The sequence below is a fragment of the Lissotriton vulgaris genome, chromosome 5, assembly GCF_964263255.1.
Source record: "Lissotriton vulgaris chromosome 5, aLisVul1.2, whole genome shotgun sequence".
NCBI lineage: Eukaryota > Metazoa > Chordata > Amphibia > Caudata > Salamandridae > Lissotriton > Lissotriton vulgaris.
The window spans coordinates 1,829,776,628-1,829,798,166 of NC_141693.1; the positions used below are offsets into that span (position 1 = coordinate 1,829,776,628).

The 21,539-nt window shown below is 46.4% G+C and overlaps 1 protein-coding gene across 1 annotated transcript in view; it reads left to right on the forward strand.

Annotated features, from left to right (window-relative positions):
* The window catches only part of SKAP1 (src kinase associated phosphoprotein 1), a 1,438,262-nt gene extending 1,417,276 nt beyond the window's left edge, over positions 1-20,986 (forward strand). Inside the window, exons 12-13 of the mRNA XM_086924266.1 lie at positions 18,411-18,519; positions 20,629-20,986. Of these exons, the coding sequence (XP_086780392.1) occupies positions 18,411-18,512 (102 nt within the window). The 3' untranslated portion in view covers positions 18,513-18,519; positions 20,629-20,986. The remainder of the gene's footprint in view (positions 1-18,410; positions 18,520-20,628) is intronic.
* Positions 20,987-21,539: the final 553 nt, after the last annotated feature.

Sequence of the window (21,539 nt, forward strand, 5' to 3'; positions counted from 1 at the left end):
AACAAGGGCTATTTACAAGACTGCCTGCATCATCCATAAAGTCCTGCATACATCCACTCCCCGTTACCTGGTTGACAAACTCTAAAGCAATGCTCCTCGAACCCCAGTGATTTAGAAGGGAATGACTGATGGCTCAATCCCCCTTGGGAAGTGCAACCAGAATTGGGAATTAACTCCCTCCAAATCTCTGCACAACTACCTTGCTGACAACTTTCAAAATGGACCTGAAAGCCCTACTCTTTCAACAGTATTTTAGCTAAAATTCTGTAATCAACTCTTGACACAAACTACTATACTACCTTAACCTTTGTATGGCTGTGTCCTAACTCAACCTGTTTATGGACATATGTGCCTTTTGTAGACCCTAAATCATTCAAGGATTTAGAAAGTGCTGCAAATCACCTGTGAGTGTCTCAACGCACTGGAGTAACTAACTGCTTCATGGTGATCTGTTCAATCAATGAAAATGTGGGGAAAGCACGGAGAATGCACTCGAAAAACTTGGAAAAATGCAAGGAGAAAACAAGGGAAAACAAGGAGAAGGCATTCAAAAACTAGGAAAAAGGCAAGGAGAAAACGGGGGGGAGCAAGGAGAAAGCACTCAAAAACTGGGGAAAAGGCAAAGAGAAAGCAGCGAGAACGAGGGAAAGGCAAGGAAAAAGCACTCAAAAAAACTGGGAAAAGGGAGGAGAAAGCAGTGAAAAATGAGGGCAAAGCAAGGCGAAAGCACTCAGTACACTGGTCCAAGGGAAGGAGAAATCACTTAAAAAACAGGAAAAGAGAAGGAGAAAGCAGTGAAAAATTAGGGAAAAGCAAAGAGAACGCATTCAGAACACGGGGAAAATGGAAGGAGTCAGCAATGAAAAATAAGGGGAAAGTAAGGAAAAAGAACTCATAAAACGGGGAAGAAGCAAGGGGTAGGCAGGAGCAAGAGTGGTGCAGCAGCATGGGGAGAGCTAGTCCTGGGACCTGTTCAGTGGGGTCACGCTGTGTCCTCCATCAAGTAGGTCCTGGGAGGAGGGAGGGGCGGTGAGCGGCGGTGGCGACGGATAGGCAGGAAAACAGGTGGCAGTGAGTGAAAAACAAGGAGAAAACATGGGGAAAGCAATGGGAAAACACAAAAAACTTGTGAAAATGAGGGAAAAGCAAGGAAATGGTGCTCAAAAACTGAGGGAAAGCAAGGAGAAAACAGGGAAAATGAGGGAAAAGTAATGAGAAGGTGCTCAAAAACGGAGGGAAGGCAAGGAGAAAACAGGGAAAATAGGGGAAATGAGGGAAAAATAAGGAGAAGGCACTCAAAAACGGGGAAAATCAAAGAGCAGTGAGAACGAGGGAAAAGCAAGGAGAAAACACTCAGCAAAACAGGGAAAAGGAAGGTAAAATCAGCGAAAAATTAGAGATAAGCAAGGAGAAAGCACTCCGAAAACAGGGAAGAAGTAAGGGGAAGAAAGGAGCAACAGTAATAAAGCAGCACAGGGAGAGCTAGGACTGGGACACTGTATTTCACCTCCCCTTGCAGCTTTTGTGCATTCTGTTTTCAACCTTGTAATTACTTATAGTTGTATTGTCTATCTTAAACCATCAGTAATCTTGAATGTAACTAAATATATAAAGCGCTCTGGCACCATTGGGTAATGTCCTCACTATATAAATATAATAAACATCCCTTGTAAATTCAGCATCTCTTGCACATGTGAACGCACAATTGACCTGCCATCATTCTATTGCACATGCGACACGTACATATGTATTCGCATTGAACCTCAAATACATATATACATATATATATGTACCGTCATCCGGGCGGGGTGCCAACCTTCAGGTGGGCACAGGGGAATCCTACTGCAGGCACTCCCCAACGTCGCTCTAAAGAAGTGTGTCGTAAACTACATTGTTATTATGAAGTCTCTTTTCTTCCTTTTTTTCTCTCACCCCCCACCTTTCCCTAACGCGCTAACAATTAAAGTTGACAAGTGGGAGGTGGGAACCTCATTTTGTTTCGCCCTGGGCAGTATCTGAGCGAAGGCCAGCTCTGCCTGTCGTCCAGCTGTTAGACTGCAGCTCAGGCACGCAGAGCCTCTGCGAACGATTCCCGCGCGCGCGCGCACACCTACCATGCACGCGCTCATCCCCTCCGTGTGACCCATCTCTCTGGCGTGCACGCGCCCCATCCCTCGCATGCATAGTCACTTCCCCTCCCGGTGAACCCGCCGTCCCGCGCATGCGCACTCCCGCCCGCCATGCACTCCGGATGAACCTGTGCTGATGGCGCTGGCCCTCCCAGTGCAATAAGTGGTGATTTAGTGGAATATTAAGCGTGCTGCCGTGTGCAGATTGCAGGCTCCTGTCTGGGCGAGCGGCGGGCACACTGTGCACAGATGGGCACCGCTCATTAAACTCTTCCCGCATCCTCAACAGATTGGGCTGAGGGCCCGAGGCTGGTGATGCGGCTGTGCGGCGCGGCACAGAACCGAGCGTGGGAGGGGTGTCGAGGCAGCAGACCGGAGCTCGGCGGCGCGCTGTGCTCTCTTTCCTCCATCATCACCGCGCCCCCGGAACCCCTCAACCCGTCCTCTCCTCGCACCATTAGCACACGCTCTGGCGCCCCCTCAGCCAGCCAGGCTTGCTTGTAATGTTTGAGCGGGGCTGAGGGAGCGGAGCTGCACACGGGAGCGTCTCTACCATCCAACACACCCGGTGCCCCCTCATCCCAGCCAGGCAGAGTTGCACCGGCCCTCATCACGCTGCTTAATTTAGGAAATTGTGGGCATAGAGTAAGCATTATTAGCGCATGGCTTCGGAGTGCACACTTATGGGAAGGAGTGGGGTTGTTGCATAATAATTTACTAAAAAGGGGGCCTAGTGCCGCTAACACCCACAGTGGCATTGAGACCCAGCTCGTTGTTTACTCCGTTAGTGCCGCCTCAGAGAGCGCTCATAGCTGTTTTTTTTTGCTGGGGAGATTCAAGGCGCGCTCCTCGCTGTCTGCTGGGCTCCGAGGGCACGCTCCTTGGGTTTAGTGGCACCCCTCAGGGCGTATTCTTCATTGGGACTCGAGCTCTGAGGGCACGTCTTTATTCTGCCTGCCACCCAGGGTCGGTCTTGGACTGAAATAAAAGTGGCCCCCATTAGCGAATCAGATATGTAAAAAAAAAATCGACCACAGTTGCAGATATAGCAGCTTTGAACATGTAAAGGCGCATTTTATAGGTATTTTGCGAAGGTACGGTAGGGAGACTGTATGCATTTGTGCTTGCTGCAGGCAATGTTTGTGGTAATATCAAGCCATCAGTAAAAATGGTCCCATCAGACCACAAAACAAGCCCACAAACCTCCATAAAACGGCCCACACAGTGACCTAACATCCCAGCCCCTCTGACACTGCCTGGTTGCCCTGTAGTTTAGGCCAGTAAGACAGTGCAGGCCACACTCCCCACTGTCTCTCCTGACCACTAGGACTGGCACCTCCTGAATTGAGGGCACACCTCACTGTGCCGCTTCCTGAGGTCTGAAGGCACACTTTGCTGTATCTCCTGCACTCTCTGAGGGCAGAGCCCTAATTTGAGTGCCACCCCAAGCACACACTCTTCATTATGTCTTCTGAGCTCTGAAGTGACACCTCTTATTGTGAGTGCCACCCCTGAGGACACATTCTTCACTGTGTCTTCTGAACTCGGAAGAGACACCTTTGTGAGTGCCACCCCTGAGGACACACTCTTCACTATGTCTTCTGAGCTCTGAAGTGACACCTCTTATTGTGAGTGCCACCCCTGAGGACACATTCTTCACTGTGTCTTCTGAACTCAGAAGAGACACCTTTGTGAGTGCCACCCCTGAGGACACACTCTTCACTATGTCTTCTGAACTCGGAACAGACACCTCTTATTGTGAGTGCCACCCCTGAGGACACACTCTTCACTATGTCTTCTGAGCTCTGAAGTGACACCTCTTATTGTGAGTGCCACCCCTGAGGACACATTCTTCACTATGTCTTTTGAACTCTGAAGAAACACCTCGTACTTTGAGGGCCACCCTTGAGAACACACTCTTCACTACGTCTTCTGAGCTCTGAAGTTGCACCCCTTACAGTGAATGCCTGGACACCTCCTTCGCTTTGATGGCACACGCTTTATACTGAGAGGTACTTCCTGAGCTTCGAAGGCAGCCATACTCTTGTCTCATGAGTGCCTGAGACACACTGAATTGTGAGTGTCACCACCACCTTCCCAGGGGCACACTTCTCACTGTGCCACTTGAGCTCCGAGGGCTCACTTCTTACCTTGACTGCCCTCTCCCAAGGTGGCACTCCACGCAGTGTCTTCCGAATTTGGACAACAAACTGCTTACTGTGTCTCCTGAGTTCAGACCTTGGGATTCAGTCCAGCACCGGCACGAAGATCTTAGGACCCGTGCAGGTTTTCGGCGGATCACAGACGACCGCCCAGCCCTCCATTGCCTTGCCCTCGTGCAGGTTGAAATTCATTTCCTGACGATCGCCTCTGGTCGCCCCAATCAAAGCTCCTTTCCAGCACGCCCTAAGCAAGACAACCCAGTCCTGATGACGATCCTTACTAACGTGGATCGAAACGCCGTCGACTTTACAGCTTATTAATAGGCGTACTTTTCTAATGTGGTTCAAATAATGGAAAGAAAATCTTTTATCTGTGATATCACTCTGTCACATGATCTGAGCCACCCACTGTAGATTACTTGCACCTTGTTCACAGTGCGCCGTCCTAGCTGTTCACTCACCCACTTGCGTTGCCACCTTCACGACAGTCACTTTTGTAGAGCACCAAGTTTTTCTATGGTTGTCATCTAATTAAGTTTATGCAGTGCTGCTTATAACTGTATAATACCGACCATGAGTTTATATTATAAAACAAGATGATTTACTACCTTGTCTTAAACTTAAAGAGTGTTCTCCTTTTTCCTTGTTAGCAATGCGATGTGCATGCTTACTTAATTGACTGTTTATTCTTACCTATTGGGACATTGTTTTTTGACAGCATCCAGAGTTCAGAAGACGCACCCCTTAATGCGTCGCCTCTATGAGGGTGCATTCGTCACTGTGAATGCTACTCCCAGAGTTCTGAAGGCAAACGTTTCTAGGTGCTTTCAGCGCATTACTCTCTCTGAGTTCCATGTCCCAAGGTCACTCGCCTCACTCCCTCCTGAGCTCTCAAGATACACTACTCACTGTGAGTGCCACCTCCTGAACTATAATGAGAAGGTTCTCACTGTGCCTCCTGCGCTCTGAAGATACACTACTCACTGTGAGTGCAATCTCCTGAGGGCGCACTGCTCACTCAGCCTCCCAAGCTTTGAGGAACCAACTCACTCTGAGTTCTACTTCTTGAGGTCACTTACCTCTCTATCCCTCCTGAGCCGCGAAGCACACGCCTCATTGTGCATGTCACCTCTTAACACTCCTCGCTGTTTTCTCACTCTCTGCTCCCTGAATCTACCCAGAAGCCCTTCCTTCACTGTGAGTGTCTGCTTGTAAACACAGAGGGTGCATTCCATACTTTGAGTGTAGTCTCTGGAGCTGTAAAGGCACGTTTCCTGAGTGTCTTCTCAACTCTGAAAAACACTTCACGTTGTCGTGGTCTCCTCTTAAACTGTGAAGGCACACTCCCAAGTAGGTGTCTTGAGCTCTGAAGGCACACTTCTTACTGTATAAAGGCTCTTGCATTATTAAATTATATATACCAGGATGAGCAGCGTTTTAGATGGATACAGGTTGTGCATTATTGTGCATTAGTGCAAGACAATTATCTTTCACAGACCCCATGCTGTGGTACTGTAAGCTATCAACCAAAGATTTTGTGCAGTAAGCGAGTTAGGCCTACTTGTCCAGTGCACAAAATAAATACGAAATATGTTGTACTTGACCTCAAACAATATGTCCTGGCTGGCAGGCGATCGCAATCCACATCTCTGTTACTGGAGGAGAGACTTTCAAGTAGAGTTGTGTATTTTCAGCATATGAGTGACATTTGATTTTTAGTTACCTATGAGTAGAGCCCCAAGGAATTCAAGAGGAATGAAGATGAAAGAGGACGGTATTGAACCCAGTTGTGCTCCGCAGGTGATAGGGATATTTTGGGGATCTAGAGGTATCCATGTGAGTGAATTGGTGCTGGTTGCGAAAGAACAAGTACAACCAGTACAGGAGATTGCCAGTGAAACTCCAGTGTGTTAGTGAGGGTTGGATGGGCGACTGCATCTGAGGCAGTTGATAGGTCTAGCAATATTAGGAGGCAGGGGTCTTCTTCATCTGTGGTCAGAAGGCGTCGTCTACGATGTGTATGGGAACGGTTTCCATGGTGCAGCATTATATAGAGCCAGAATGGTGGTTATGCTGTAATATGGTTAGATTTTATGTGACCGTGGAGTTGAATGTAGAATGTTTTTTCAACGATTTAACTATTGAAGGGCAGGTGAGTGATGGGCCTGTGGTTGGTGAGGTCCTCAAGGTCTACTTTAGGTTTCTTTACGGGGATTTAGCCTGTCTTGAAAACTTTTGGACAGCAAGGAGCGAGTGAGGTGTTGATAGTGGTGAGCAGGGGAGAGTGAAAGTCCCCGGAGAGAGCTTTGGTGAAAGACGAGAGTAAGCATCATCTTCATAAGAAGTAGCTTTGAGGGAGTTGGGTATGTCAGCAAGATCTGTGTGAAATAGGGCTCTGAAGGATGGCCAATGCAGCATGGGGTATGGTGTTGTTGATGTACTGTCCAAGCTTATGCATTTTTCCACTGAAGAAGAGGTTGATTGCATTGTCTTGGATTGTGGTACAAGGTGGTCAGGCAGGGAGTAGATGCAATGCTTGGTTACCTGTACGTGTGTTCTCCATCGGTTGATGGTGCTGATATAGTACTTTGCTTTTGGCTGATATGATGAGCATGTTGCATGGGGGAACTTCAGTGTCATTAATTCAGCGGGAGTTCTGTTTTCCTACTATTTTTTTCCCTGTCTGCAGATGGAGCTTATCAGAGAGATCTTTAACATACCAGGGTGCTGAAGGTTTTGGCTTGCACTTGTGTTTTATTGGCTGTGGATGTTCACATATTTTTCTTCCAAAAAATGTTGAAAACATTTAGAAAAGTGGTGGGGTTGAACATGGATTTGGCAGGATGAGAGATGAGTACGTTCAGTAGGCTGTCGGAGGAGAAGGGAAGGTTTGTTTTTCTCTTTTCGGTTTATCTTGATTTGATAGAAGAACACTTCAGAGGGATGGGTGGTTTGCATTTGATTATTGGTGATGTAGAGAAGATGAGATTGAGGATGTGGCCTCTGGAGTGTATTGGTTGGGTGATGTGCTGTAGTACAACATTTCAGAATTCCACCTGCAATATTGTATATATTTGTCGTTTTGATTATAGTGTTTAGTTGTGTGTGAATCAAGTACTTTCCAGTTTTAAAGAAAGGGCCCTGTCTGATTTTCTAGCCCACAGCACCTCCCGAGCCATACTGCTCTTCCTAGTTAGCCTAAGAGACTAGTGTTGAAGGGACACCTAGTGCTAGTTTGATGGTTTGGAGTATGGAGGCCCAACAGCACCAAAGGTAAAGGACGCAAATGGGGCTAGTATCGCCTGACTGCTATTAGACCGAATGAATCACTATTTGCTTTTACATGGTCAACTCTCTGGCAAATACAATAGGAAGGGGGTTCTCACTGTGAACACGTATGGCAAATGCAAGAGAAAAGGAATTTACATTGAAAACTCTGTGATAACTATAACAGAAATAAGTTCTGGTTGTGTACTCCCTGAGGAACATCATATAGATGGTCTGTACCTTCTTTAACACTGCGATCTTCTGACACACATCTCTAGTTCAGATGATGTTAGGGAGATCTCATTGTCATAGTGTGTACATTTGTAACTTTGTGTTTAGTATTTAAATATATGAGAATTAAAACCCCTTTTTCTTTTAAAAGTAAAGACACTGGACATTGATTTATTAAGAATTATAGTGCGCTCTTTGAAGTTCTTAAACTTTTCTTTACCTCCTTTAGTTGTTTTAATTCATTTGTTTGACTTTTTTTTAACTATGCTATGACTTTCTCCTTGATTATTGGGACGGCCTTGCTTTAATCGCATGTTTAATGATTGATGACCTTCTGAAGTTGAACACCAATAAAACAGAGGTGCTGGTTCTAGGGAATCATTCTTATACTTGGCCTTCCTTTTGGTAGTCACTGGCTCTTGGCCCTCTCTCTGCTCCTGTTATGAGACCAAAAATGTTGATGTGATTATCAAACCTGATCTTACCTCCAGCCCACGTGGCAACCAGATCTCTGTTGCACATAGCTCCCTATTGAAAATTCTTATTTGACTCTGAGTTGAAAGAAGGTTGGTGATCGAGGCAGCTATCTCATTTTGTTTGGATTATAAGATGCAGTGTCACGTACCTTACTTAAATATCTTACCTGTTGACTTCCGATTGCACAAAATGTTAACTGTGCATCTTTTACGTATTTTACCTCAGTGCATTTCTTTTGAATCCCAACTGGACTTCATGTACAGGTTAGAAATGAATAAACTGTTCTGTTTTTCTAAATTACGGTACTTGGTGGAGAAGTCACTTGCTGGCACTTGTCCTGAGTATCTCAGGTCTCGGCTTCAGGCCTCCATTCCCTCTCTCATGTTTTCCTTCTCGTGCACCTTTGGTTGTACCATTGTCCCATCCACCTGATCACGCAGATGCTCTTTCTTGGTTCTCGCCCCTACCCCCCAGTACTGCAGAAGTTAAAGACTTCGTATAAGTGTAGGGTAAGCGGTGTAACTGAGAGGATCTAGCATATTAAGCCCGACCTTTTAGTATTGACAATGCTTATATTATAATTTTTACCATTCTACGGTGGTTTTATCCATGTTTTGTACAGCAAAAGACCCATAAAAGGAAGCTAATAAGGCTTAGGGCACACCGAGAGTGCCTTTTCTGCTGAGTACACACTCCATAGCATACATCCTAGACCTGTCGCCACAGAGCATACCATGAGTGTCCGCCAGCTGAGTACAAATTCCACAGCATGTATTCTACAAGACCTGGCCACACACTGCTCACCGTGAGTGCCCTCTAGGCGGAGCACACCCTCCTCAGCCTGTCGACACTGCACACCGAGAGTGCCTTTTCTGCTGAGTACACATTCCACAGCATGCATCCTAGATAACCAGTGGACACTGCACACCGAGAGTGCCCCCCCCCCCCCTTCACTCCCTGCCGTGCTCCTCTGTGTCCCCTCAGTGCTCAGTTCCCACTCCTCACTCTGCCCCCTCCGTGACCCGCGGCACACTCCTCACTGGGAGTGCCCGCCTCCTCGCCCCCACTTCTTCCCAGCACTCTCCTCGCTGATAGTTTGATAAAAATGAGCGTAATTACCCAACATCTGTACGACGCCGAGTGTTGTCATTTGGCTCTCGGAAACGAGGGCCGGCCATGTTTGCTGAGAGTTTAATGTTCTTTTAATTCTCTCTGGCAGCTCGGAGAGTATAAACATTTGGTGCAGGCTGTTTCCAGCCGCTGCTCATTTGCATGTTCCCGCAGATGAGGATCTGCTCTCGCAGACTCCCCCGCTATTCATCACAGTGGAAATTATTTTAAAAGAGCGTTCAGTGTTAAAGAAGGGGTCGGCGTGGGCGGGCGGGGAGAAGGGACGGGGTCAGGGATGCGGGCAGGGGCCACTGAAAGAGGAAGCAGACGTCAGCGCTCTCTGTATAGTCAATGTATTTGTATGGTCCATTCACAACATTTGTGCGTCCCAGGCATTTACACCCCGGGGACTCCCATTGCCTGGAGTTGGCTTTGTGTGGGTTGTGTTTAGTAGTGGGAAGTTGTGTAGGTTAATGTTAGTGATGAATTACATTGGACAGTGGCCCGCTAGATGTTGTTATGGACTGTATTGCATTGCAGTATTTACTAAGGGGCAGATTTACATGCCCGCATGCCATATTTGCACCGCCGTTGCATCACTTTTGTGACGCAGCGGTGGCTTCAAAGCCAGCGCCATGCTGCGGGGTATTTACAACGTGACGCACCTGAGAGATGCGTCACGTGGTAAAGCGCTGCGCCACATGTGGGCATTCCGATGCGGGGGGGGGGGGGGCGTTCCGGCGCAGACCCGCCTCCTAAAAGTGGCTGAGTGAAATCTACAAGATTTGAACCTATGTGGGAAGTGTTTCCATGTCCTGCGTGCAGTGCTTAATTTGATCTAGTGGTTTCTGGTGATCCACATCGGCACTTAATTCTTAACACCGGCGCTTGACAGTCTGCCACAATGTGGCACTGTCTGGCTAATATAGAGATGACCACAACAACAGTTAATTAATAACTCAATCTACATTAAAAATGACTATTACGTGCTGCCCAAACCATTCTTGTAGCGTTGGGGCCTGAAACAGTCCGAGTTGTCACGCTTGTAGGAGCGAGATGATTAATAGTTGTGTAGTAGTTCATTTGCAGTGCTGGGAGGGGCAATGTGTGGTGCATGCTGCCGTGGCCCTCTGACGAGAGCCCTGGCACTTATTTCTTTACAATTTAAACACTGCATGCGTGATGACCATGGGGTGCGGTTATTGTGTTATGGGCGCAGCGTGTAGCAGGGTGTTAGAGGATGAAGTGTGAAAGCCAGACGCGCAGTTTTATGGTTTTCAGACTACTGGTAGCTTTGAACAGCTCTGCATGTCCCTTTATGGTATTTCATATGATATAGTCTCCTTCGCTGGCTACTGCTCTGGATTGTCCAAACTGTGATTTTGTGTATAGTTGTTGTCCTGAGCTGACATGGTTGGTGGCAGAGAGAAATGCAAAGATCTGTTGGGATCGGTATTTTTATTATCATCCCATTTCTGAGTGTCTTTGTGAGATGTAAAGAAGTCGTCAGATTGTCCAGATATTTGAGACGTGCAGTGGTGGACTTTATTAAAGCCCCCCGAATTGTCCAGCAACGTGTGACAGATCTCTTCATTTATTCCATGCCTGCTTATTTATTGATGGCTGTTTTTTGGGCTGTGCAGTGCTGGTGATGGGCAACCCTCATAGCAGAAATGTCTTGTGTGAATTTAAGAGGTATACTCTGGTATATGGTTGTCTATTGCTTCGTTTCAGGAGACTGTTATGTACCAGGCATCTTTGCAATTCTGTCACATTGATGCTGTTGTGGTAAGTAGGTAAGGTAGCTTTAAGTCACTTCTCAGGATGCTTTATACGCACAATGCATTAGGTGTGTGTGTTGTGTTGGTGTTGCTCTTTAGTGCAGAGCGACTAGGTGCTGTATGTCCTAACAGTCTACAATATGTGTTACGGTCTAAAGCTGTAGGTATATGTGTGTGTCAGACTGCTTTATTTGTAATAATGTAAGTGCCAGTGCTGAGAGTAGTCCACTGCAGCCGGAACATACCACTGCTGCTGCCACTATTGCTGAATGGCAGTGCCAGCATCAATCAATCAATCAGAGGTGTATAGAGCACGCTACTCACCTGTGAGGGCCTCAAGGCGCTGGAGGGTTGGGGGGGGGCAGCTCCGGGTCAGTCGAATGAAGAGCCAGGTCTTGAGGTCCCTCCTGAACGTGTGGGTGGTTGGGGAGCATCTGATGCTGACCGGGAGCTCGTTCCAGGATTTGGCTGCAATATAGGAGTAGGCTCTCCCGCCGGTTCTGTTTCTGCGGATGCGGGGGACCTTCGCCAGGGTGAGGTCAGCGGAGCAGATGTTCCTCTTGGGTACATGGAAACCTACTAGGTCGTTGAGGTATGTGGGTCCGATGTTGTTGAGGGATTTGTAGGCGTGGGTGAAGAGTTTGAAGGTGATCCTCTTCTCGACGGGAAGCCAGTGAAGGCTTCGTATGTGTTGGGTCATATGTTTGTGGCGTGGTGTCCCTAGAATGAGCCTGGTTGCAGCATTCTGGATGGTTTGGAGTTTGTGTAGAAAAGTTTTGTTGATTCCAGGGTAGAGGGCATTGCCATTGTCTAATCTGCTGGTTATGAGTGCGTGGGTGACGGTCTTTCTGCAGACAGGCAGGATCCATTTAAAGGTCTTGCGGAGGCAGTTGAAACTGGTGGAAGCGGCGGCGTTGATCTGGCAGTGCATGGAGAGGGAGGAGTCGAGGATTATGCCAAGGTCCTGGGCGTGGTCTGTAGGGGTGGGTGGGCTCCCAAGGGCAGAGGGCCACCAGGTGTTGTCCCAGACGGAGGTGCCGGGCCGAGGATGAGGATCTCGGTCTTCTCGGAGTTGAGCTTTAGGCAGTTGTTCTTCATCCAGGCTGCTACGATTCTCATTCCTTCTTGGAAGCTGAGTCTGGTAATTTCTGGGTTCTTGGTGAGGGAGAGGATGAGTTGTGTGTCGTCGGCGTAGGATACGATGCTGAGCCCGTGCTGTCTGACGATGGCGGTCATGTAGATGTTGAAGAGTGTCGGGCTTAGTGAAGATCCCTGAGGTACTCCGCAGATGATGTCGCTGGGGTCGGAGAGGAAGGGGGGTGGGGGGGGAGTACGATCCTCTGGGTTTTGCTGGAGAGGAAGGATTGGATCCAGTCAAGGGGGGATCCCTGTATTCCTGCATTGTGGAGTCTGGCGGCTAGCGTGAGATGTGAGACAGTGTCGAAGGCTGCGGAGAGGTCTAGGAGGATGAGGGCTGTGGTGTCCCTGATCTAGCAGCAGGCGGATGTCGTCGGTGGCGGTGAGGAGGGCGGTCTCAGTGCTGTTGTTGCTACGGAAGCCAGATTGGGATGCGGCTAGGATGGAGTTTTCTTTGATGAAGGCGGTCAGCTGGGCGTTCACGAGTCTTTCTGTGACTTTGGCTGTGAAGGGGAGGAGACAGATAGGCCGGTAGTTCTTCAGGTTAGTTGGGTCAGCCGTTTGTTTTTTGAGGAGGGGTTTCACCTCTGCACGCTTCCAGTCATCCGGGCACATGCCTGATATGAGGGAGGAGTTGATTGTTCGTACTAGTTTGGGTGCAATGGCTGCGGCGGCCCTGTGGAGGATGTGGGGGGGAGCACAGGTCCGTTGGGGCTCCTGAGTGTGTCTTCTTCATGGTTGAGGAGATGAGTTCGATGGATGCGGGTCCCAGGAGGTGAGGATCGGTTTCTTAGCGGTGGTTAGTGAAGTGGTGCTGTTTTCTGCTGGCTCGCTGAAGTTGTCATAACGGCCCTTGATCTTCAGGTGGAAGTAGGAGCTGAGATTGTCGCAGAGTTCCTGGGAGGTGTGCTGTCAGTGGCTTCGCAGGTAGGTTTTGCGATCTGCTGAATAACATTGAACAGTTCCTTGACGTTGGATGCGTTGTTGTTGACTTTATCTTTGATGAAGGTCCTTTTGGTGTCCCTTATACGCTGTTGGTAGTCCTTCAGGGCGCTCTTGTGGTTGTTCCATGGTCTTCTGGCTCCTCCAGGTTTTCTCCAAGCGTCTGCAGTAGCGCCTGGCTTCTTGGAGTTCATTGGTGAACCAGGCGGCCCTCAGAGGGCGTTGTTTGGCGGTGAGGCGGAGAGGTGCCAGCTTGTCGGCACAGCCGGAGACCCAGCGGTGGAATTCCCTGGCTGCGGAGTTGGTGTCGATCATGGCCTTGGGGGGGTCTTGGAGGAGGGTTGAGTACGGGTGCTAGTCGGTGACCTTACTCCAGTTCCGTCGCAGCGGGCGTGCTGGATGTGGAGAGTTGGAGGGAGGTCTTGTGCGCGATTGCGATTACCTACTAACCCTCACACTTGAACAAGTGTGACATTTTGACTATTGCAGGTCACGCCAAGCTGTTCGAATGGCCTGGAGGTGTGAGTTTTATTATTTTGTAATACACTGAATTGTTCAACACTTGTAATGTGCTAAAAAAAGCTGAGAGCGCCACCAAGTGGTGGACTGTCATAAATAAGTGCTCGTGGTTAAAAATAAGTGTCCATGCCAAGCACTGGAAAACACGGGCACAAATTAGGCACTTGTGTCACAGTGTTTGGCATGTTGCTGTGGGATTTGTTTTGTTTCTTGAATAAAGCTGTTTGGTAGGTTGTATTTTATCCTCTATGTGCATGTTGGCATAACATTCTGTTGTGGATGATTGACTGTGCGTTCTCAACAGGCCTGTAATTATTCTCTCTCGACCTCAGGAGATACTTGGCAACGATTTTGTTGGTGAAAAAGTGTCTCTCTGCTGGGCTAATATCAAAAGGGCTGCCCCACAATAGTGGAGAGTGACTACTATCTCCTCACCAATCCTCATGGACTGGTAGTTTATTTTACTGTGAGCAACTTGTTGGAATAATTTTCCCGTATTATTGGACAGTGAGACGTTTAAAACTTTTGTTGTGTTTGTCCTCTTTGTTGGACAGTGAGACTTGTTAGTTGAATTCTGTTTAGTTATATTTATTGATAGCTGTTGTGTTGAGTTAGTTACTTTGTATTGGACAGTGAGATGCTGGTTAGGTTACGTTTTACCTTTGCTGTTGAACCTTGAGCTGTTTGGCTTCCGCCATGTTGATAGGACGGAAAGCTACTTGTTGGGGATACTTTTCTCCTTTTTGCTAAAGACGGTGCTGCTGGTTGGCTGTGACTGCATTCGTCAGTTTTTTGTAAGAATATATTGGTCCAATTCAGGCTTGTCCTGCATGTTGTGCATGGAACTGCTGGTAAGATTTTACTTTTTGTTCTTTTGCTTGGACAGTTTGAGGCAGTTTAATAAAGAGCTGTTTTCTGATATTGGTTGTGTTCTTTTTGATGGATAGTGAGTCACTTGTAGGATTCAGTGTGGTCATGTTTAAGAGAATTGAGCTGTTTATGGATATTTTTCTTTGTCTCTGTTTCATAGCGGGACTAGAATCTTGATTATAGAGGTTCGTCTTTTTTTGGTAGTTACAAAAGTGCTTGTTAAGGTGAATCCTCGCCTTTGTTGAACCGCGATGTGCTTGTTGAGTTGAGTTTCGGAATTTGAAAGCACTAGAGAAATGCTTGTTGGACTCGGGTTTTGCCTTTCTTGTTGAACAGTGAGCAATTGTTTTGGATATGGTTCACCCCCTTTTTAGGTCTCGGCCTGCGTAGGCTGCGCTTGCACAGTCTCGCTCCAAGACTTTATGTCTTAGAGAGTGGGGCTTGAACCCGCCCCTCTTCTCTATTGGCTGGCTTCCTAAACGGAGGCCAGCCATTGGAGGAGAGGGGCGTCTGTCCGTTTAAGCCCCGTCTTTTTAGGATTAGGAGGTGTGTTTATTCGTTTCTTTCTCATTTCTTTCTCTCCTCTTCCCATTGGCTGGAATTTTACATTCCAGCCAATGGGAAGAGGAGAGAAAGAAAAACACGCCCCCGAATCCGAAAATGACGGTGCTTTCTCCGAGAAATTTTTGCTTTGCCTCGGAGAAAGATGGTGGTGTGCATGGCGTTGTCTGACCGGCCGGGCAACAGACAGAGACTTACAAGAGTTGGCTCAAATGTCCCAGAATATAAGAGGGGTGATCATAGTAATAAAAGGGTGTAGATAATGAGTGCTTCAGGTGTGTTTACGTTCTTTCATTGTCATTTTCTGGACCATAATATTGCACTAGATATGGTACAATAAAATGTACCTAATTTCATGGATGTGATGACTCACAATGGGTGTCGCACAAAGTGCCACGCATAAGCATCTGAAATGTCACAGGCAGTCACGCTGAAAACAAGGAAAATGTCACAAATAATCCAATTTTAAACCTGACAATTATAAAGTAATTGACAGACAGAGTCAGACTTTAACATCTCGAAATGAAAGGTTAAAACGTACTGTGCATTTTAAGTCGACAACGTTCCGTATCACCATACATGCATAATTTAATGCAAGATTGAGGCTCGTGTATGGTGGCCATCTTGGACATATCGCGTCTGTCACAAGCCACGACCAAACAAAGGCCGAAAAGGCTGTTTTATCTTAAAAGCAGCTTTGGGATATTAAATCCTTTGATTTTAGAGACACGTTTCATGTATTTCAAGAAATGTTACCCTTTTTTAAAATTAGTCAGTTTACGGACCACAAGAATTTATCCTGAGTAAACCCTTTAGTTTCATAAACGCGTAAAGCTGCAGAATACCTCCCATCTTATCTCTGCGCAACTAAACTGGACAATGCATATTTATCTTTCTTATATTCGGATGATGACTGAGATTGATGCACAGCCGTACTCTGTCTCTTTTTTGTTTCTACGGTCACATGGCTTAGCTGTTTTAGGGGGCGGGATTTCGCGCGAGATTTTATTTGAACAGTACGGCGTGCTCTCGCCCTGTGTGCAGAAGAAGATCGGTAAAATGTTGCGCCAGTAATTTGTCAAGGAGGGCATCACTTTGAAGGGCAGCGCACAGATCGTGGCCAAATTCTTCTGTGAGTAGGGCCTCGCCCCCCTCATGGGCACAGTACCCCACACGCTGCTTCATCTAGTACCACTGTCCTTCAGAGATGTTCTAGATTTCAAGTTGCTGTGCTCCTTTCCACTGCAGTTGGTATGCAAGGTGATTATTCAGGTCTTTCCCAGTTGGAGGACAGACAATAGCACCCTAGCTCTCAAGACAAGGGGCGGACGTTCTTTTAGGCATGTGCTTGATGCTGCATTGTTTTTAAACGTCATTTAGAGCTCTAGGTGCAGGCCTTCCTAATTGCCTATCTATCCCTCAACTCCCTGCATGTGCGGGCCTGTGTGATTTAAGTTACATCTGCTTGCTTCCTCAGCTTGAGGTGTTTTTAGGTCTCGGCTAGCGAAGGGGGTGACAGCAGCAGCAGCGGCGTGCACGCTATATGACTCTGCAAGAGCCTCCTGCCTCTCTTGAGACCCCCTCTCTCGCTCGCCCTCTCTCGCTCGCCCTCTCTCTCTTTCAGTCCCTCCCCACCCACTCTTCTCATACTCGCTCTCCCTCCTTCCCTCGCCCCGCGCCGCTCTCTGTCATTCCATATCCTATGACTTTGAATCTCGAGCCATGGATCGAGCACTCCAAAAAGAAAAAAATATTCTTAGATAATAAGGGAGTCTACATAGTCAATGAAGTCAGTGGTTGTGCATACACATACTTTAAGCAGTTTCTCTGGAATAAGAACCTTCCCAATATTAGTAAAAGCTGTGCTACACGATTTAACAACAGTGCAGAGAAAAGGGAAGTCAGGGTTTAAATGATGTGTGAAGACAAACACTGTGTTTGATCGAAGTGTGGGTTAAAGTACCAGTGTCTTCACTCCTTGCTAGCTACAAATCAGTCTTTAAGTGGGACACTGTTATTATAGCTGTGTGTCAGTCACATGCAAATCACGAAAAAACTATTCTGTTGATGCTGATGTTTTTCACTGAATGTAATTGAACATCAGTTATGTCTATACAACATTTTAAAATAGTTCAACATGTTTGAAGTAGCTATAACAGGTGTATTGGCTTTGAAGTGGCTCTGTGTGTGTGTGGCTCTATGTGTGTGTGGCTCTGTGTGTGGGTGGCTCTGTGTGTGGGTGGCTCTGTGTGTGGGTGGCTCTGTGTGGGTGGCTTTGTGTGGGTGGCTCTGTGTGGTTGGCTCTGTGTGTGGGTGCAAATGCAATAGATCTCGCATTTGCGAGAGATTAAGCTATTGGCATTGTAAATGACAATGCCATTTATTTATATGTTTTAAAAACATAAACAAAAATAATGTCATGAGCAATGCCAATAGCTCTAACTTTAACAATGCCGAGACCATTGCATTGTAAATGCTTGTTTAATGATCCAGACAAACTTAAAAACAGCAGAATGGAAAGCTGCCCAGACAAATTGGCCAGTTGAGATTGATTAAATCATTCCCATCAATCAGTTGTTTAATGTGTACGTTGTGCTGAACCTCTCTGTTGGACAGTGAGCTGCTTATTGAATTGCTCAGGGGTGAATCAGGCTTATTCGTCATAGAGCTACTAGCTGGACATAAGCCAGTCATTTGAACTATGATCTGTTGCTGGGTTGAGTTTGGTGTGTTTACTTTTTGATACTTGTTTGGTTGACGCGTGTCCTGTTGGGTTGCTGCTTCTCACTTTCCAAATCTGTTGTCTCTGCATCGCCTCTTACTCTGGATCTTGCAGTTCTTTTCCCCAGTGCTAGCTTTAACATCTTACCGCCTCCTTATACTCGTTCATGCTGATTTAGTGAGGCCACCGTAGCATGTCCTCTGCAGCAGCTTCATGGGGTTTCAGGGAGTCTTGAGAAGAGCAGTCATTTGGAAAACGAACTGTGAAAGAAAATTACACAGATCCCTGCACATGCTATAGGGGCTTAGGCTCATGGGGAACAGAATGTGCCTTTTACGCATAGAGGACGATGGACGACGACAACCCCCAGCAGAGCTAGAAGGAAATGTGTGTGCAGTCAATTGGTTTTAAGACACCTTGGGTGTGCACAGCCGTCGCAAAGAGGTGGTTAGCGATGCCAGTTGGATCAAGAGAGTAATGTGCAGAATGTCATATCTTTCAGGAGTACAACATCCACGGCTGGTGGATCGGAGAGCTGCATGGACAGATCGGAATTGTTCCAAGAGATTACCTCATGGCAGCCTATGAACTGGAAAGCATGTGACAGAGATGTAAGTTTAACCCTACTGCAGTCAATTTGTAACCTTACAACAGATTCATTCACATAACTAACCACCACAAACCAGGGCAGATTTGAGCCTTCTATCCATGATCATGAAGATGTTTATAGTTCAGATCATTGTCTCGCCTGCAGGTGGGCCCTTTCGATATAATGAAAATAGTTAGACCGGCCATCCATCACCTCTCACAGGATATCATCCAGCCATATACTCCTCCAACAATGGTTTTGTACTTCGAGGCATTGTTGCCTAGTTGCACCCAAGCAAGATGGCTACTCATGTCTTTATCAGCCAATCTACTGAGTGCACAATCATAAAATCCCCAAAGCTGCCACCTGGTCTATGTTGCACACTGGTCATTGCGTCCCTTAAATTAGGATTTTGTTTGTATGATCCTCTAAAACTGCAGGGACCTTGGTTTACCCCATGCCAGTGCTTACATCGTTCCCTGCTGAGCACTACATTTAGAAGGAGTGTGATGATGCAACAAAAAAGGACTTTTCTCTTCTTGACTGATTCTGTTGAATACTGCCTCCTGTTCACAAAATAAACACACTTGCCATCTTTTTCTCACCCAATGGCTCTGTGCAAGCTAAATTGTTGAGAGCTGCAGTACCGGCCATGTGGAAACTGAGGTTCTATCATAAAGTCTGAGCAGAGCTCTCAGGCATCCATTCCAAAATGTCATGCATACAAATAACCAGCTCTTCTTTGTAGTGTCGGTCCCGGGTTATCCAAACATTTTTTTTTTACGAATTAACTATTATCCGACTCGGTGGTACTCATTCTGTTACCCTCGGAAGGATGAAGAAGTGAGATGGCCACAGTAGATTCGGTCCAGCAATTTACATGCAGCTCATATGGTTAATACATTTGCAACTTAGACCCATCTTCCCACGTTGAAACTGCACAGTATTCCATATGTCCTATACGATTCTACCATTGATACGTTGTGCATAGTTTGGTTAAACACCATGTTGATCCAAACTAAAAAGCCAAAAACTCCAGATTTTCATGCATTTAATTTGATTAACGTACAATAAACCAAGTTTACCCGACTGATGAGCCTTAATAATGGTAACTCTGTTCTTGGCTTGCCTTTCTTCCGGTTCAGGGAGTACCTGGCCTGGTAGTTCGGGCTGGACTGTTCCTATTGGAGCAGGGTCAAGGCTGATTTGCATACAGCTGTTTCCAAACTGAGGTGGGTATGGTGTGAAAAATAACAATGAACTGGAATATGGCCCGAGTAAATACCAGCAGCTAAGATTATTTCAAGCACTCCATCTATACCGTTTTTGTATCTTTCAGCATCTGACAATAAACTGCAAAGCTGAGAAATAACATTCACTTTCGAGGCCCCATCATTAGTATTGATATAGTTATGGCCTGCATCAGTGGTAGCTTATCTTATCAGGAGCCTTCAGTCTAACAGGCCGATTCATCATCAGCATGTTTTGCGAGTCTGTAATAGCGAATAATAAGGATTCAGTATTACAGACTCGCAAAACGGGATTCATGTAGGAATCGCTAAATAAATTGCGATTCCTACACATTCCTTATTTGCGATTAGCAATTTGCTAATCGCAAATAAGGATGCGATTTCAAGGGTGCCAAGGGTGTCCAAAGGACACCCTGTAGCACCCCTCAAATGTATTCTACATTGGTGTTGCGCACACACATGTCCAAAGGACGTGTGTGTGTGTAACATGCAACTTAGAAAAATGCATTTAAATGCATTTTTCCTAGTTTTCGCTATTTACCACGAGGTCTGACCTCTCGGTAAATAGCGGCCAAATATTGCGAATTCGCAAATTTAACATGGTTGATGAATTGCATTTAAGGAATCTCAAATAGAGATTCCTTAAACGCAAATCCTCGCAAATATGCGATTTCGCAATTACCGATTTTTGCATTTGGGATGATGAATCCCAAATGTAAAAATTGCGCTCGCAAAGGGCCAGATTCTCAGAATCTGGCCCTTTGCGAGCGCAATTTCCTTTCATGAATCTGGCTGTAACTTCCCCCACCACAGAAGATGTGATTTTACATTCTTTACTTTTTCACAATTTATTCATGCCTTTCTGTTTTCTGCTGTTGCAGCCCTGTTATCATCGTACCTGTCTCGGACCGACTACCGACAGGTTGACGACGAACTTTCCAGAACGTAAGCAATGTAACGATGCCCGGACCTCCTTAACAATGCAACTTACCCCTTCTCAGTGGAGACTGGGAGGCAGGCTGCACCCAGTGGGCACCTTGAAGTAGGCCTTTGTGGTGCAACGGACCCAGCAGGCTACATCTGAAACCAGGCCTGCACACATCCTGGTGATAGACGCATCTGGCATTATGTATAAACCGAAATATACAGCTCCAACCTTATAAGTGGAATAAATACATTGCTGGTTGTAAAATTGTGGTCTCTAAATTGCGAACTGTACAATAAACTTTCCAAAATGTATTACTGTGTCTGACGAGTATTATATTTATGTGATGAAGGTAACGTCGGTGGTGAGAAGATAGCGCCTTGCACCTTTAGCTATCGAACGTGTAACCGAGGAACAAGGTTCGAGGTTGGAATCCCAGCCTAGGCTCATCACCCTATAATTCTAGTCAGATCACCTAATCTCCCTGCGCCCACAAAAATGTGTAACATATTCTGATGTTCATGTAAAGTGCTCTAATGCCCTTGTGCCATGTTCGATCTATATAAAACCGCAAAAATGTTTTTTTTAAACATTGATACGAAGAAGAAATGCTATAAAAAAATGTAGATCTCTCTTAAGCGACAATGGAATCAGCTGAACTGGGATTTCCTGATTCTTGAAGTGATTTTTTTTTAACTGCATTTATATATTTACTTGGAGAACATGGACATACACCCATGGACATTTTGACACAAACAATCATTCATGGTAGGCGATGTAGACACAAATATAATGTAAGGTGCCTTGCAGGAAGATAAGATATCTTTAGGCAGGATATAAAAGTTAGAACAATCCCATAAAAGGCCC